Source organism: Somniosus microcephalus, chromosome 1 (assembly GCF_052327205.1).
Source record: "Somniosus microcephalus isolate GS21.2 chromosome 1, FLI_Smic_1.0, whole genome shotgun sequence".
Classification (NCBI taxonomy): domain Eukaryota; kingdom Metazoa; phylum Chordata; class Chondrichthyes; order Squaliformes; family Somniosidae; genus Somniosus; species Somniosus microcephalus.
In genome coordinates this window covers 421,336,008-421,354,482 of record NC_140987.1, presented here as the reverse complement: position 1 = coordinate 421,354,482, position 18,475 = coordinate 421,336,008, and the positions used below count along the sequence as shown (strand labels likewise).

The window sequence follows — 18,475 nt, the reverse complement described above, 5'->3', positions numbered from 1 at the left end:
CAAAAAATTCCAGTAGATTAGTCAAGCACGATTTACCCTATGTAAATCCATGTTGACTTTGTCCGACCCTGTCACTGTTTTCCAAGTGCTCTGCTATTACATCTTTTATAATGGACTCTAGCATTTTCCCCTCTACTGATGTCAGCCTTACCAGTCTATAATTCCCTGTTTTCTCTCTCCCACCTTTTTTGAATAGTGGGGTAACATTAGCTACCCTTCAATCCATGGGAACTGTTCCAGAATCTATAGAATTTTGGAAGATGACCAGCAATGCATCTACTTTTTCTAAGGCCACTTCCTTAAGTACCCTAGGATGTAGATTATCAGACCCTGGGGATTTATCGGCCTTCAATCCCGTCAATTTCTCTAACACCATTTCCCTACCAATATTGATTTCATTCAGTTCCTCCCTCTCATTAGACCCTATGTTCCTTGACATCTCTGGGAGGTTATTTGTGTCCTCCTTTGTGAAGACAGAACCAAAGTATGTATTTAATTGGTCTGCCATTTCTTTGTTCCCCATTATAAATTCCCCTGATTCTGACTGCAAGGGACCTCCGCTTGACTTCACCAATCTTTTTCTCTTCACATATCTATAGATGTGTGGATGTTTGGGGAGGACAGGATTAGGCTTGGGCTGCAAAGCCATGCAATGCAATGTGTGTGAGGAGTGGCTAGTGAGATGGGGATGTAATGATGTAGATAGAGAGGGTTGGGTGGAGGTGCAAGGTAAGTTGGTATGAGTAAGGATGTGCAGGAGCAGGGTAGGGAAGGCAGAGTAACGGGGATGTGATGAGTGGCACAGCAGGATGAGGTTGAGTGCGGCTTTGCAGTAACGTTTCATGATCTACTGAGATCATAGAAAGGTTTGTGCCACTGCAGCCTGGTCCTGCTGATGACATCCCTGCTTGTGTCCTCCTGTGCAATGTCCAACCTGGCTGCATTGGTGCCCTGGGAAGGGTCTCTTCCGCCCATCGGAAGGGAAGAGACTATCCCTGTGTGCTGGCTGTACCCAGGTTCTCTCATGACTCCCTCCATAAGCATATGGAGGGAGTCGTGGGAGAGCCTGGATGCAGCCATGCAAGCTTATGTAGCGCTTGTCAGTGTTTGCAGCACCTCAATGCTGTAGAACACTGACAGCACAACTGTCAAAATGAATGTGGATATGGCCCCTTTAAGGAAACCGGCTGAAGACGCGTCATCAAGTGACATCATCAGCCCCGCTTCCTTTTAGTTGGCCGGGAACCTCGTAGAGCGGGCTTAACAAGCACCATCAATGGAAAATTATTCTCACAGAGCAGGATGGAGCCAGGAGCGGAGTTGCAACCCGCCACCTACCTTGGCCGCACTGAGCCCCCCCTCGGTAGGTGAAATTGAGGCACAAGTGTTAATATTTCTTTAGATTTCTGAGCTTTATCTAGCCCGCAAGCTAACAATTATGGTTCAAAAATTGCCCATTAGATTTATTCACTCTCCGACAGCTGTAGAAGTAAAAACATTTTTTCTGGCCATATTTTAACCTTTGGACAATCAGCGGGTTCAGGGGAATTTTTGTCTTTCTGGGCTGAAGATTGGTTTTCAGTTTACATGCTGTGCCATTGGTATTGGTGCTAATATTGCAGATCAAGAATAAGATGAACCCTAAACTAGTAAATTAAAAACCTAACACATAATTGACATAAGAATAACATTTCTGCTTGCCCTACCATATATTCTTTTCACTTGTATTCTTTCTCTTGAATTTTTTCTGTCCCCTTTCATATTAACTTTGATGTTATAGAGTCATAGAGTTATACAGCACAGAAAGAGGCCCTTCGGCCCATCGTGTCCACGCCAGCCATCAAGCCCTGTCTATTCTAATCCCATTTTCCAGCACTTGGTCCGTAGCCTTGTATGCTATGGCGTTTCAATTGCTCATCTAAATGCTTCTTGAATGTTGTGAGGGTCCCTGCCTCTACCACCCTTTTAGGCAGTGAGTTCCAGATTCCAAACACCCTTTGGGTGAAAAAGTTTTTTCTCAAATCCCCTCTAAACCTCCTGCCCCTTACCTTGAAACTATGCCCCCTGGCTATTGACCCCTCTACTAAGTGGAAAAGTTCCTTTCTATCTACCCTATCTATGCCCCTCATAATTTTGTACACCTCAATCAGGTCCCCCCTCAGCCTTCGCTGCTCTAAGGAAAACAGCCCCAGCCTGTCCAGTCTCTTCATAGCTGAAATGCTCCAGCCCAGGTAACATCCTGGTGAATCTCCTCTGCACCCTCTCCAATGCAATCATATCCTTCCTATAGTGTGGTGACCAGAACTGCACACAGTAGTCCATCTGTGGCCTAACTAGCGTTTTGTACAGCTCCATCATAACCTCCCTGCTCTTATATTCTATGCCTCGGCTAATGAAGGCAAGTATCCCATATGCCTTTTTAACCACTTTATCTACCTGTCCTGCTGCCTTCAGGGATCTATGTACTTGCACACCAAGGTCTCTCTGATCCTCTGTCCTTCCTAGGGTCCTACCATTCATTGTGTATTCCCTTGCCTTGTTAGTCCTCCCAAAATGCATCACCTCACATTTTTCAGGGTTAAATTACATTTGCCATTGTTCTGCCCATCTGACCAACCCGTCTATATTGTCCTGTAGCCTGAGGCTTCCCGCCTCGCTATTTACCATTCCACCAATTTTCGTGTCATCTGCGAACTTACTAATCATACCTCCTACATTCATATCTAAATCATTAATGTACACTACAAACAGCAAAGGACCCAGCACCGATCCCTGCGGTACACCACTGGACACAGGCTTCCAGTCACAAAAACAACTGTTGATCTTCTTTACCTATTCTAACCACGTTTCCTTTCTTTTTAAAACCTATAGGGAGCGAAATTGGTCTTTAACGAAAGCACAAAACAGGCGATAGTGAATCAGCAGCCCGATTTACACCACACCCAATTAGTTTTTCCATTGAAGTCAAATTCTTCTCCATAATCTTTTATTTACCTCTCTGCTTAAGCTGCTCGTTCTTATTGCCCATTTTGGAAGTGGGAGCAACCTTTTCTTTTCAAACAGGGCTTTTATTGGCTGAGAGGTTTTCGAGGCTGATTTTCAGCCAATGAAAATTCCAGATATTGTAGACTGACATGGTCATGCTCAATACAAGCAGGGAGGGAAGGTTTCCTTTGTTTGTTGTGTGCAAAAGTAACGGAAAATTTCCTATGTTTGTTGTTTCTAGCAAAATTGTAAAAGCATTGCAAAAGAAATCATAGGAAATCTTCCTGCTACATTTGCTATGTCAGTAACACATAATAATCAGGGGAGATCATCCCGCAGCTCTCTTTTTTTAGTTTACGTAATGGTGCAGTTGCTGCAGATTTCCTTAATACTTTTGAAAATAATTTCTTTCAATTAAAATGCCATGCACAAATCCTCAATTCAGATTAAGCGAGCAACTAGGTTTTTGCCATTGATATTCTCCAGAAGTAGATTTATGATGAACTCACATGTTTGATATATCAATGAAGGCTGATTTGCTAAAACTGCAAACAACGGAATTTAACGCACACACATTTGTTATTATCATACAATACAATTTCAAGCCAATAGCATTTTTTAGTATAATTAAATATTCTTTGATCCATGCATTATTAATTCTAATGTATAAGATGAACCCTATAAATATAGAGATCTGTATACAATAGAGTTATGTACACAATATAAAAAGTAACTGGATACATCTTCTGAAGACTGCCTAATAATTTCAAAATTGGCATCTATTTCTGATTTTTGACATGCAGCCTCAGGCGGCTTTTAGAGCTTAAATGTTAATTCAAAATTACTTTCTGATGTTAATTATTCCTTTTTTTTCAGGCTTACCTAAGGAAAACATTTCCCACAACAGCACTCCAAAAGACCAGACATCACTCTGAGTTGTATAGATTTTATCAAATATGGATTCTGGTGCCATCCATTTGAGTGGGAGTCGGGCCTGCAAAGATGCACAAGACTATATCAGCCACTGGACAGAGAAGCAGGAAGCTCTATTAATTCAGGTTCTGTGATAGAAAGCTGGCATCCTATAAACTTACATCTCCTTTTCGTACATAATCTGGGTCTTTGTAAATGTCACGAGCCAGGCCAAAGTCACAGATCTTTACAACGTTGCTCTCAGACAAGAGGATGTTACGTGCTGCCAAGTCCCGATGGATGCACTGGAATTACAATGGAATATTCAGGAGCTTAGAAACAAAGCCAATTTTATTCTTTTGATTTTTTTTTAAACGAACACTGACATTCATTTTTCTGTGTTTTGTTATGTTATCTTCTACCCTTATTGAAAGTGGAGGACAAAATCCCTGTTGCCAGGTCTCTGTCAATGTGATCTTATACTTGGCCTGCAACAAGCATGAAATAGTAATGTGGCTTGCCTCACACGCTGATTTTCCCTTCCTATGGGGAAGTGCTTGGCACTGCTTAGTGTCTTGGGTGGCCTATTTGAGATTGGCCCGTTGCAAGCCCGTCGGAGGCCCCCCAGGGATCACCTCCCTCTCCCCAGGCCCCAACCTTCAACCATCGGCCAAGTCAGCTTGGGAGTCGGCTGTGCTGCAGCGGGGCAATTGCTTGGTGCTCACAACTTGCCAGCAGCATGCAAATGACATAGAACTACATAGAATTACATAGAATATACAGCACAGAAAGAGGCCATTCAGCCCAACTAGTCAGTGCTGGTGTTTATACTCCACATGAGTCTCCTCCCATTCCATCTACCTCATCTCAGCCTTTCAGTATATCTTGCTATTCCCTTTTCTCTCATGTACTCATCTAGTTTCCTTTTGAAAGTATCTAAGCTATTTCCCTCAACCATTTGCTGTGGTAACGAGTTCCACATTCTAACCAGGCCCAGGCTTCAGGCCTCACGCCCGTAAGTACGGGCTGGCGGCCGGTGCACTCCGCCCACCACCTGCCCATCCTCCGCCTGAAGGTAAATGTTGGCCCTTTCGTGCAGTGAATCTGGAGCACAGAATATTGAACTCCAATGATTACATGCCGTCCCACTTTATTAAGACAAATTTGACCAGGGTATCACTGTCTGATGTACTGGTGTACAGATGACATTTTGGGTCAGTACCAGCAGTGAAAATGCAAACTTCTGATGAGAGGAAGCCCTGATGTTTGCAGGAATTGGGAATCAACTTACTTTCCTTGAAGCCAAAAATTCCATGCCTTTGGCTACTTGGAAACTGTAACAAATCAGGTCTTCCATAGCCAGTGGTCGTTTGTAGAGGTCTTCAGCATCTGCAAGACAGATCAAGGCTCACTGTCAGCTGGATGGATGTAAATGCATCATAATTGCCAATTCTTTATTTTAAATACATCGGCCTAGAAATTCATTAAGGCGCTGCCAGCTTTGCGCCCAGTTAACGCCTAAAGAGTGATTTTGCGTCAGAAATGAGTTTGCGCAGATATTCAGCGCAGCAGTATTGGCGGCGGTAGCCGTTAGCGCTGCACCGGCACCGATGACGTCATCGGTGTGCGCAGTGCCCCGGTTCCGCCCCGAAACCGGCCCGATCCCCATATTTAGTTGCGGCCGCCTCCTCCGAAGCGGCCGCAAACAGCTACCAGAAAACGGGGCCGTCCTGCTGCCTTAGTGGGGCGCTTTAAAGCGGAAGGTGCGGCCGGCCGCTTTTTCGGCGGCCGCCTGCCCGCACCTCCTCCACCCCCCCCCCACCGCGGCATTGCCGGCTGCTTTCCGCGAGCCTGGCACTTCTCCGTGGTGCCGGGCTCATTTGCCGGCACTATCCAGCGGCGATCTCCCCGTTGCAGGCAGCTCCCCCTTAAGAGAAGGAGGAGGCCTGCAGTACCACAGCCTGCCGCTCCGCAGCGGCTGGCGCAGCGGCGCCAAGAGCGCTGATATTCAGTGTCAGCGCCCCAAGCGGAGGCGGGCACACCCTGGTATAGCGCCCCGTTCCGAATTGGGGCGCTAACAATGAATATCTGACGATCACTATAGGCTTCCCGCCCAGCGCTAACTTTTGGGCGCTAGCCAGCTGGCGGGGCCATAGTGAATTTCTAGGCCATCATATCTCCATTACAGTCAGCAGCTCCCGCTCTGGATTTGCCCTCTCTGTATTGTAGGGTGGAATTCAAAACACTGGTGGCAGCACTGGAGCGGCCGCACATTCACTGGATTGTCCATGTGCAGTTGTTCAAAAGTCGTGACTGCCGCTTTAAAGGAACTGTACAATTGCAATCTCACACTTGTGCGGTTGCTTCCAAGTCACAGTCATAGTTTTCTGCCGATGGAACTTCCTCAGTGCCAAAGGAAAGTCTGCACAGGCCAGCCATGTAAGACCCTCATTACACCTACAGAGGTTGGTTGAGAGCTTATGCAACTTGTGGCTGGAAGAAAATGCCACTATGTGCCATCCAACAGCAGCACACTTGCATGTTTGCTGGTAGCAGCACAGGGAGAATCTAAAAGGGCGCACAAACCAGGTGGGTGGGTAGTTAGGGTGAAAATCTTCTCTGTCTACCTGCTATGAAGATTCTATATGAAATGAATTGCGACACAATCCAGTTCCTAGTGGACATGGGCCTACAGCACAAAACTGGTATTACTCTGCATGTTACTGTGGTGTAGCTGACCTGAGAGTGCTTGATGCTGACACTGGTGCTCGACTTGGGAACGTGTTCCATTCCCAAGCATTGACTTCCCTCACCTCGATGAGCACAAACTAGGTTGCTGGAATAAGTTTGCAGCCCTCAAAGGGTTAACATCTGTCTGAATTTGTGGTACAGTATTATCAGCTTGCAAGCTTATCGGGGCTATTTACTTCTGATAACATTAAGTTTACTGACAATGGTAAAGTGATTATTAATGATAATATAAAGTACACAATGCAATCGGATTTGTCCGGCAGTCCAATAATATTGTGAAGTCCAACAGGATGTTTTGATACCTTAGCAGATCTATTTAGAGCCTTTCAGAGGGTCACTTGAGTTTAGTTTAAAAGGAAATTCCACACTCATACAATAAACTACTCTCGTTATAGATTTTTAATAGTCGTGTTAATGGGAACAATCTTGGCAATTCAATGATTCCCAAAGTAGTACACACGAGGAAGGAAGATGAACGTACCTTCCTCTTCCTCTTCTGTGTCACTGTAACTCTTATCTTCCACAAAGCCCGAGCTTGTTGAGCTTCCTGTACTCGCCACGCTCTCCAGTCTTCGCTTTGTGCTTTCCATTATGTCGGGGTTGGTCTCATCGACGAGAGTCTCAGGCTGGTTGACATTTTTCTGACACTGGAAATATACAGCAGGTTTATCATTTACAGAGACCGCAGGAAGGCAGGTGCGTGCAATAGATGGGACCATGCGTGATCAGGGCCAATGGCAAAGACTCAACACCATAATGAATAGATACTGTCCAGATGTGCAACAGCTGAAATATCCTTATGTGCGGCGACTGTGCTTGACTTTAATGGAATGGTGATATATACAAGACCTTTAAATTGCAGACTCATAATTCAGATGGCTAAGATGTTTCTTTTTTACTATTTTTTCTCCCCTCCTAGTTTCTATGATTCCGTACCATTCCAGGTGGTGTGTTGGTGCTTGTGTTGATGTTTGTGTGTGTGTTTTCTTTTTAAAAAGTACAAGAAGTTTCATTTTGTCAGATAGTCCACTGGTTTAATTTGTTCAGTTAAAAATTCCTTTGCAAGTTATTCTAATGCAGTTGTTAATCCGTTTTATTCCAAACCAGTTAATGACTGCATTAGAATAATGTTGAATGCAAATGAGTCACCCAGTGTGCTGCTAGATGGAATTATACTCCTAAGGGTATAATAAAAGGAGATGTGTTGATTGCAGTTTTTGAGCTGTTAGACAGACCATTACCCCTCAGGTTACCAAAGTAACCTTGAGCATTCAATCATGCTCTCAGCTTTTGGTCTTACCTTGATTAAAATGAAGTCATTTCTCTTGCTCCGGAGATAGTTAGACAGGTTTCCATACTTGCAATATTCCACAATTACCATCAGAGGGCCTGGTGTAAAACAAACAAAACAACTTTTAGAGAACAGCCAGTGATTATCTATCCCATGGGATTTTTTAAAATCTGTGCAGTACACTGTTCTTGTTGAAACAAGCATGCTGACAAAAGGAGAATTGGATTAAAACTGGCAAATTGACTACAAAAGTTAATTTTTACAAAGGATTTATTATTCTTGGAAACATTTCTTCCTTCTGAATTGACAGGTTATGCTTGAGCAAACATCCACAAGAACCTACTATTCATAATGCAGATATTGAGCAATACAAACAAAATGCTTTTCAGAATTCATCAATCAGAATGGTGCATGTACGAGTTAGACTAGTTAGTTGTAGAGACCCACTTCACCATTCAAGTAATAATACAGCGTAACCCTTCCAGTACTGGTAGCACAAAGAGGCACAAGAGAAGCTAATGATCCCCACGTGATGGGTTTTCTTTCTTTGTCAACTTGACAGTGGTAAGTGCTACTGAAGTTCAGGCCCTCTCCCAGATGGCAGAAAGAAAATAATATTGTGCAGCAAATCACTACCAAAAAGGCCTGTGAGCAGGTGGACTGCTCATCTAGTCTGCTGGGAATCAGATGTGTCGACCTGATAGACGGAGTTAAAATCTTTCCTTTTTTTCCCCCCTAAGACTTTCCCCCTCCAATTTTCTCCCCTTTTCTACTGAAGATGCTGAGCTATCCTGGGGTATGATTCCACAGGCACTAGTCGCCTTCTGGTTCCTCCCCATAAATTGCCATTCTTCATGTATGAGCCTAGACAATGAGTGGTGGAAGGCGATTGTACCATGGGGGCATTACAACCAAGACCAATCCGTTCTTCACTTGGTGCCGCACACAAGCACTTTCCAGCAGGGATCACTGGACAATGATCAGGAATGGGAACCCTGGCTGATTTTCCTCTCTTTAGCTTTAGCTCTATGGCCAGTTGTAATACTCCAAGTGCCATACTGAGATTAACAAACTCAGCACAGACTGGGGACCAACCCTGGGACTTTTCTGCTCTATTTCCACACCGGGCAGACTCATTTTTTGAAACAAATAATAAGATACCATTGTTAACTTTTTTAGTTTGTTTTCATAACCTTATCAGTAAGGAAACACATTTATTATAGAAAAGGTTGAACATGTAATAAAAATAAATGTTAATTATTGTAATTGATCATAACTTGATTATTATGCTAAAGTAAACATAAAGAAAACATGGCTAATCTTAATTGATTTGATTAAAAAAAAATACTCTTGACCTGATTACGTCAAGTTCAAGACATTGTGGTTGGAAATTAGTCTGGGTCTGTTTTTGGGCCCAGACTCTGAACTGCAGAGACAGCCTGCACCTGAAGCAAGAAGGCCGAGGATCGACATAAATTGGTCCTCGGGCCTCAGTTTGCCCCTCCACAGGCAGCTTGCCCCCACGCCCTCGCCGGCAGCGGCCCTCGGGTAAGTTCCGGGTGTAGCGTTGGAGCAGACTACGGGAGGGGGGGTGGGGATGACTGCGACTCCTGTAGAGTGGGGGTAGCACTCCAGCTCCGCCTGGCTCCATAAGAAGGCACTTTTGGAAAAAAAAATCTCAAAAACTTATCTTTGGTTGGCGGCCGCAGAGGCCGTTGAAGAATCGTGAGTGGAGCAGGCCTGATGCCTGCTCTGTTCATGAAGTGACCAATTTGTCAATGGGACGCCTAAAAAGATGGGCCCCGCGGATTTGGCAGTGGGTCCAATGCCTGCGCAGATTGGGTGCAGGCCATCCCATAGTTAAATTAATACGTGTTTTACTGCAATTTCTACTCCCATTATTTCTGCTATTCTAGGTAAGCAGAATGATGGGAGATGTGTCATATAATACTGAACCTCCCTCTGAATTATATTTTCAACCAAATATTGGAGCCAGAGATTTAGAAAGCAATGTTCTGAATTTGAATATAAAGCTTAGAACGAGATTCCTTGACATGCCCAAGTGTAATGTTTAATTTGGTAAACCACAATTGTTTGACTGTAAGTAGGTCAGTGACCTCCATTATCTAGACATGCAGTGAAGCAAACAATGCATACGATTGGTTAATTTTCCCTACACTGCAGAAAGCCCTTATGTTATCTGATCCCAAATTAGGAAGTGAGGCAAGAAGGGATGCCAGTTTTTTTTTGACATAAAGGGAATAGACTTGTGGAGTAAGTCAGCAAGGAAGGCCACTATGGTATTCGGTAATAATAGGTTCAAGAGACAATTAGAAGTGTTTCTGGAGAGAGGAGGGATATTGTGAGGAGGTGGGTAGCTTGGATGGTCCATCAAAATTCTTGTGCGCTCTAGTTTAGCAGATGAAGAGTCTTGAGTCCTTACCTCCAGGCTTGGTACAGGCTCCCAGCATGTTCACTACATTCAGATGGTGGCCAATGTGGATCAGGATTTTCAGCTCTGACATCAGCGCTTTGCATTCATTAGTGGTAGCCCCCTCTGTTAAAGAGTGAGATTGAAGTGAATTAATACACAGGAAATGTGTTTGATCTGTCTACAAAGCAAGGTTAAAAAGCCAAGGTTGCGATGCTGTTTTTAGAAGGATAACAGAACAATGAAATGATAAGGCATTAACTCAAGATTTGGCTATGATCTCATCACTTCTAATAATAAATATCTGAGTTACTGTTATATAAACAGAATATATGGACGTAAAATTCCAAACAATACATTAACAATATGTGGGTAATATGGAGCGGCCAGAATATGTTATTTATTTTCTTGTTCGTAGTAAAAAAAAAATGGATGGTTTTGAATCCCTCCATTTTTCCCGTCCCTTGTTCTCTCAGATGAAGTGACACCTGCAGTTAGCGTGGCCGGGGTATGAAAGAAATAACCTACTCCCCAGCCTCTGCTCATGCTTGTCTTAGCTAAATGCTCGTAAGTCAGATGACAGTGGCCTGGGAATGACTGATGCTCTGATTTATTTCCCCGTTTCTCTGTGGAGGCCTCACCACATGGCAGAGTGAATGAGTCAGATACATGGGGGGTTGGTTTGGAGAGGGGGGGCAGGGAGCTGGGGATCAATCCTCTGCCCTGCATTGATATACCACTGTGAATTGGTGCTGGAAAATTCAATGTCACCTTGCTGCTGAAAAATTCCTTATAACAATATTGAGTTTAGCTAACACATGAAAGCTGCCTTCATATTTTTTCTTTTCTTTGCACTTCTAGCACCTCCCCCCCCACCTTTTTCTACTGTGAACTTCAGTAGGTTGACATATCCAGAGGTACCATCGGGGACACTCTTTGGTTAATCTATTAGGTCAGATTTTGTCTCCCTGTGAGACAGCACTTGCCAAATTGGCAAACGTGCCGCCTGCCTTCTGTAGAAACTTGGAAGTGAATGAAATTGAAATTTGATCTTGGGCCTTTCACGTGAGTACTGTGCCCTTGTGTTGTAACAGCCCATTGAAAGTCATATTTACTACTTTGCACAAAACCAGAAACCTCCAAATGAATACACCTGATTCTGTGAATTATTGACTAGAATCCATAGATTAAAATAAACTATTATAGAAATATTTATGTTTTATTCATTGCATTGCCAAATTCGTGACACCATGATTAATAATTGATACAAAAATTTAAACTGCAATTTTTATCTATCTAATTTTTAAAGGACAAATAGAAAAGGCCAAGTTCTCCTGACATGTTAAAGATAAAACTTATATAGCATCTTTCACATCCTTAGGACCTCCCCAAGTGCTTCACAGCCAATTAACTACTTTTTAAAAAGGTGGTCACTGTTTTAACCTACAACCTTCTGATTCACAGTTGAGAGTGCTACCACTGAGCTGACACAAGTTACTGGGTAAAGGACCTGATATACATAAGAACATAATAAATAGGAGCAGGAGTAGGCCATACGGCCCCTTGAGCCTGCTCCGCCATTCAATGAGATCATGGCTGAACTTTTACATCAACTCCACTTTCCCGCCCTATCCCCATATCCTTTGATTCCCTTAGAGTCCAAAAATCTATCGATCTTAGCCTTGAATATACTCAACGACTCAGTATCCACAGCCCTCTGGGGTAGAGAATTCCAAAGATTCACCACCCACTGAGTGAAGAAATTTCTCCTCATCTCAGTCCTAAATGGCCGACCCCTTATCCTGAGACTATGCCCCCTAGTTCTAAACCCTCCAGCCAGGGGAAACAACCTCTCAGTATTTACCTTGTCAAGGGTAGATCTTATGGCCTAGAAATTCGGTGGCGCCCCGTTTGGGGTGCCAAGCTCGCCTGGGCGCCGGAATTGCCGCTCCGGACGGAGCCGCTTGCGCCAGCTGGAAATTCAGTTTCAGCGCCCCAAACAGAAGCGGGGCGCTGCTCAAGGTGCCCCGCATCCCTCTTGGGGCGCTGCAACTGAATATCGCAGCGCAACGTGCCGCAGCGCCACACGCTGTGGCACGGTGCGCTGCGGTACTGCAGGCCTTCCTCCCCTTCTTAAAGGGGAGGGGCCTGCACCAGCGCGACCGGAGATCGCGAGTGCCAGCAAAAGAGCCCGGCACCGAGGAGAAGTGCCGGGCACTTGGGACACAGCCGGCACTGCCCGGGGGTGGGCTCAGGAGGCCGGGGACGGCAGCGCGAGGAGGTGCTGGCAGGCGGCCAGCAAAAAAAATGGCCGCCCCCGCACCTCCCCTTTAATTAGCGCCACTACCGCTGCAGGTAGGCCCCCCTGAACCGGTCGCAATCGCTACAGCGGGGGACGCGACCAAATATCGCGATCGGGGCGGTAGCGGGGTGCTGCGCACACCAATGACATCATCGGGGGCGGCGCAGCGCTACAGGCTAACGCCGCCATTAGCGCCCTGCTAAATTTTGCGGGAGGCGTGGCCAGTGGCGCTAAACCCACTAAGTGCCCTCTTTGGGCGCTAACTGGTGGCGCAGCCCACTGAATTTCTAGGCCTATATGTTTCAATGAGATCACTTCTAATTCTTCTAAGCTCCAGAAAGTATAGGCCTATTCTATTCAATCTCTCGTAACAGGACAATCCTCTCAACCCAGGAATCAGTCTAGTGAACCTTCATTGCACCCCCTCTAAGGCAAGTATATCCTTCCTTAGGTATGGAGAACAAAACTGTACACAGTACTCCAGGTGTGGTCAGGGTTCCTGCTCCTAGTTGCTATTTCATAATGACTGTTCCCTTGGAACCAGCAGAAGTTGCTGTTCTCAGGGGAGTAGGGGTGAAATTTTGCAAAAGAAAATAGGTTAGTGTTGGGCAATCAATAAGGACAGACATTGCTTCTAATACAAAATACTTTAAGAAACCATTTACTTAGCTAGTGGCTTCTAAAAATGGGCAACTTCCAAGGCATCATTTATTGATGAATCCTTTTTTTCACCCTTCGACCATTTCTCTTGCAATGTTCTATCAGCATTGCTAAACATCCTGAAGCACAGTCACATAAGTGTAAAGAACCCTTGGAAATGTCTCTGTTTAAAATAATTCATGCAACAAACAAAAACTGAATGGTCCAGAAATGTACCATCAAAAGGCCTTTAAATAACAGAATGTTAACTGTGGGGGTGAAATTGGACATGGAAAAGCAGGCGCTATTGCACCGGTCGCCTGTTATATGCACCGCCTTTAAAACAGTTCCATTGACTTCAGCAGAAATGAATATTGGGCGTGTGGATATAACGGGCGGCAAAAGTAATTCCGCCTGTTTTGCACCCCTGCCCAAGTCCAATTTCACCCCTTTCGTATCCCTGGCACAAAAGACTAATCCTATAACAGCATTAAGCAATTCTTTAATAATGATAGCAATAATAATAATACAAAAAAGCCTGCCACCTATTTGTAGGTGCAACCATGGTGGGGGATGGGGGTGAGATCAGAGGATGACGTGTCCCCCAAAATTTTGGTTGCTTGAGTTTTGTCCCCTTCTTTCCCCAGCTCCAAATTCTGGAATTACTTTTTATACCGGGTTGGGCCTCTGTATTTAATTTTAACTGAAAATGGATTGGCATTGTGCCTATATATGTCAGTGAATTACTTATTTGAGAAGGATCCAGTGTGAGACTGGAATCTGCAACAGCACAACAACCAGTTAAACACACAGAAAATGTCTGTGGTTGGCTGCACACTACTTCATAGGCAGCTGATTTTAATAACAGTTACATCTCCATATTTATTGAGGGTGCAGAAAAGTACCTTTCAGCATTTTTACAGCCACAGTTTTGCAGGTTGAAGATTTATCGATCCCGAAAGCAGATGCCTCCACCACTTTGCCAAATGCACCAAGTCCCAGAGTTTTGCCTGTGCATTAGACAAAGAGAAACGGGTTCAGTTAACGGCAGGTTTTTTGGCTCAGCCTGCACAACTCGTACCAGCAGAAAGACACAATTCAACATGAAAGATCTGGCAACATGCAAACAGAAGCGAACTCCCTACGATGATGGTAAGCTTCTGAAATTGATTAGCCACGACAACGGTTCATTTATTAGTCAATATAAACAATAAAGAGGCGGGCACTTGGGGTGGTTGGCCATTTTGAGGGCCGAACCTCATTGGCACCAGGACAGCGGGCTATAGCCGGAGATCGAGCGTTCCGTGGCAGCTGTTGCCTATGGGCCGGTGGAAGGTCATTGTGTGGAAGAAGGGCCGATCTCTTGGGGGGAGCCGGTGTGGCAGCGGCCCAGGCTGGTTTTGTGGAGGACCACAAAAATAAAGAGGTACTTAATGTTGGGATCCTCTTCAGCTGGGCTGCCAGCTGATACTGGTTGGAGCGTGTACAGCGTACACTCTGACCAATTCAGTCGCAAATTGGTAATCGGGGTCCTGAGTACTTCCTCCGCTCCGGGCGCTCAAATTCTAGTCACTGCCTCCTGTGCATTGCAAGTAACACAACTGGCAAGCAGTACTGTTTAAGTTTATAATGAGCTGTGTTCACAGGGTCCCCTATATTTGGCTGGGCCCTAGAAAGAGTTCTTTTTTTATTGAGAAATCCAGATGAAGGACCAAGGCCCATGATTCAGGACAGTGCCAAGCTTCAAAATACTTGGAGGGAAGATGAGCTATAAGGAGTAGCGGCTGGGTGATGTAGTCTTGGGTTTTAAAAGCTTGTAGATTGTAGGATGAAGAAAAAGCTGGGGAACATAAGGAGTTGCACAATTTGAGGTTCTGAGAAAGAATGAGTTACAGGAAGAAATGGTGAGCTGAGTCTAGATTTCAAGGCCGCGATTTTTTCATTGGAGATGGGTTGGGTGTGGGTCAGGTGGTTTCTGGCTTCCAGTCCCGCCCCCAACTACATCCGGCCCGCAGACGTGATTTTATGTTGATTGACCTTGTTAAGCCCGCCCTGTGGGCTTGCCGGCCAATTAAGAGGAAGCCGGTCAGATAATGTCATTTGATGATGCGTCATCTGACGGTTTTCTTAAAGGGATTATGCACAATTTTTTTTTGACAGCTGATTGAGGTGCTGCAAACACTGACAATCACTGTACAAAGGTGAGCTCTTGCACCCAGACTCTCCAGTGACTCCTTCCATAGGCTGGAATAGATGGCAGCTGCAGGTGAGGTGACAGAAGCGATCTGTCACTGGTGAGAGAGGTTCTCCCAATGAGGTGGCACTGGACATGGATTTCAAAACTTGTTACCTAAAGAAATTTGTAAATGCATTAAAAATGAATTTTCCAACATTTTCTTACCTCTGAAACTCACCAGTGCACCATTGGATCTTCACACACCACTTCTGCAGCTGTCATCAATCCAGAAACATTACTGCAGACTCACAACATGTCACACTTACCTGGCGTGGTGTCCGAATGTTGGGAAACCCGAGGCAGAAGCGGCAAAATTAAAAAATAGCCTGTCAACTACTATCAACTACCCGTTAATAGGCAGGTAATTGGCTTTAATCCTCTTCCCGCCACTAGGTGTCGGGTCCATGCGCAAATCAGGGACCCGACACTTGGGAAAATTGTTTGGAGGCGGGTTGACGGCAGGATCGCAACCCGCAGTCAATCAAAATGATTTTAACCTGCCTTCAAACCCGCCCACTCAGTGCCGATAAAATCGCGGCCCAAGGCTGCTACGAAGCCAGCCATTGATATAATTGGGTGAATGTTTTGAAGTAGTGAATTCAGATTGCAAAGACAACATCAAAACGAAGTCAAGTTTGGTTAAAAGATTAATTCATGCCTTTAGTTATATTATTGCCTCTTAAAGTGTCCTATCTGTAAATCTGCTGTACTTACCAAGCCTGAGTCTGTCCCTGGGGAACTCCCATTTACTGCTATCATACGGGAGATGCTCACACTGCTCATCCAGTGGTACTTCATCTGGATCCATTATGATTGACAGATAGCCAGCTTTAACATCCACAGAGCTTGGCTGCAAAGATATTATGGTTCATTGTCAGTTCATCCCCATGCACTTATTCTTCTGTTACCATCAAAATACTGCCTGAATAGCTCTCTCGATGGCTTAGTGAGTAAAAACACCATTTAGTATACTAATGAGTCATAAAGATCAAGATAGTCCTAAATTTGACCTGTGCCCTGTGCTGAATTAGCTAATCTAAGTCAGGCTAGTGGTGGGGTCACCACAATAGGCCTTGGCGACTTGGGCTAAAAGAAATTAGCCAGGGTTCCTGACACTGATAAACTAGTAAGTCCTGCTGGAAATGTGTGCACCTGTGAATGTCAATGTGATTTTCCCACAGAGTCGAATAGGTTGTCAACATCAGCTGACACAGATATTTTGTTGATTTTACAGTGGAACTGAAGTGGGCAGAGGCAGGGACAGAATTTTCTGCTGGAAGTAATATTTCCACCCATTTTATGGGTTAGTATGTTGTAATGACTTTCAAATAGCAGAAATATATCATCTGATGTATTTTCCATTACTTGCGCCATGGCAATAATGGACCTCAGAGATTCCTATTAGTTGTTGGGGGGGTGGGGGATGGGGGTTAATCCAGCAATCAGATTTCTAAAAATGAGATGTTTTTTAACAGTTGTCTTCTAATGGCAGCACAAGGGCTGCTGGCGATGTTATGCAGTGGCAGGCTTACTGCAGCCAATCTCCTGCCTCCTCAGTCCAGTTGAACTTCCGGTAGAGGTTGGCAGAGCCTACCAAAAGTACTTCGCTGACTGTGACGCTACAAATCCTGTAAGGGTCGTGACACATCTTGTGGTGGCTGGAAGGTCAGGCTCGCCAGAAATGAACCCAGCTCCACCAAAGCAGAATATCGGAGTCATTGTTTAGGGTTAAGCGTGAAGAGTGAGCATTTAGATGCAGTACCGGAGGGATCCCAGCAACCATAGAAGGAAAGAGAGAACTTGCATTTATCTAGCGCCCGTCCCAACCTCAGGATGTCCCACAGTGCTTTACAGCCAATTAAGTATTTTTGAAGTGTTGTTACTGTTATAATGTAGGGAACGAGGCAGTCAATTTGCACACAGCAATTGGCCACAAACAGCAATGAAATAAATGACCATTTAACCTGTTTTAGGTGTTGGTTGAAGGATAAATGTTGGCCAGGACACTGGGGAGAACTTCCTGCTTTTCCTTGAATAGTGCCATGGGATCTTTTACATCCACCTGAGGGGGCAGATGTTTAACGTCTCAGCCGAAAGACGGCACCTCCAACAGTACAGCACTCCCTCAGCACTGCACTGGAGTGTCAGCCTAGATTATATGCTCAAGTCTCTGGAGTGGGACTTGAACCTGTGACCTTTATGACTCAGAGGTGTGTGTTACCACTGAACCATGGTGACACCTAGGTTTAAACCATGGAACCAGGTTCCACCCTTTAATAAAACTGACAAAACAAGTAGAGATAAGAACAATTCCACTTTTACTAAGTACATTATGCAGAATACTGCTCAGGGCTCACACATCAATAACAAACTAGTGATGTATGTAATGGCCCTGGCAATGTATCAGGTGTTGTTAACTGTAAACTCTGAATGGGGCGGGTGCTTTAGTCAGTCGGTATGAAGCAGTGATGCCTCCAGGGTGCCATAAATCTATACATTTTTTTCTCATCTGACATTTTGATCCTTTGTTCCGTGGTGCAACATAAATTTAGTAATCAGAAAGATTATTTATAACCTTACCTTCTTGAGTTTACGGATAAAAAGTGTGAGTAAAAGCCAGAAGAGTGTGGCTGCTACCCCAGTACAGACCAAGATAATCAGCTCCAAGTTGGATTTTTCCTCAGACCCTAAAAAAGAAAGACATTAAAAGACATTAAAAATTATTATTGCTCATGGAAAAGGTTTTAATATTCCCCAAAAAGAAATTTATCAATGGTGACAGATCACCTCTGGTGTGATGAGAAACCTATATCGTGGCACAGCACTGCCATCAAACTAAGTTAGTTTCTGGCCTTTGAATGATGATGTGCGTATTGTGAGAGGAGCTTTAATACATAACTATTAAGCCTCGTTAAACCATTGTGTATA

The 18,475-nt window shown here is 44.5% G+C and overlaps 1 protein-coding gene across 1 annotated transcript in view; it reads right to left on the bottom strand.

Annotated features, from left to right (window-relative positions):
* The window catches only part of kdrl (kinase insert domain receptor like), a 259,302-nt gene that overhangs the window by 38,167 nt on the left and 202,660 nt on the right, over positions 1 to 18,475 (bottom strand). The window contains exons 16-24 of the mRNA XM_085999532.1: positions 18,128 to 18,234; positions 16,262 to 16,397; positions 14,217 to 14,321; positions 10,383 to 10,496; positions 7,949 to 8,037; positions 7,130 to 7,295; positions 5,189 to 5,286; positions 4,080 to 4,202; positions 3,868 to 3,979 (exon numbers count right to left, since the gene is read on the bottom strand). Of these exons, the coding sequence (XP_085855658.1) occupies positions 3,868 to 3,979; positions 4,080 to 4,202; positions 5,189 to 5,286; positions 7,130 to 7,295; positions 7,949 to 8,037; positions 10,383 to 10,496; positions 14,217 to 14,321; positions 16,262 to 16,397; positions 18,128 to 18,234 (1,050 nt within the window). The remainder of the gene's footprint in view (positions 1 to 3,867; positions 3,980 to 4,079; positions 4,203 to 5,188; positions 5,287 to 7,129; positions 7,296 to 7,948; positions 8,038 to 10,382; positions 10,497 to 14,216; positions 14,322 to 16,261; positions 16,398 to 18,127; positions 18,235 to 18,475) is intronic.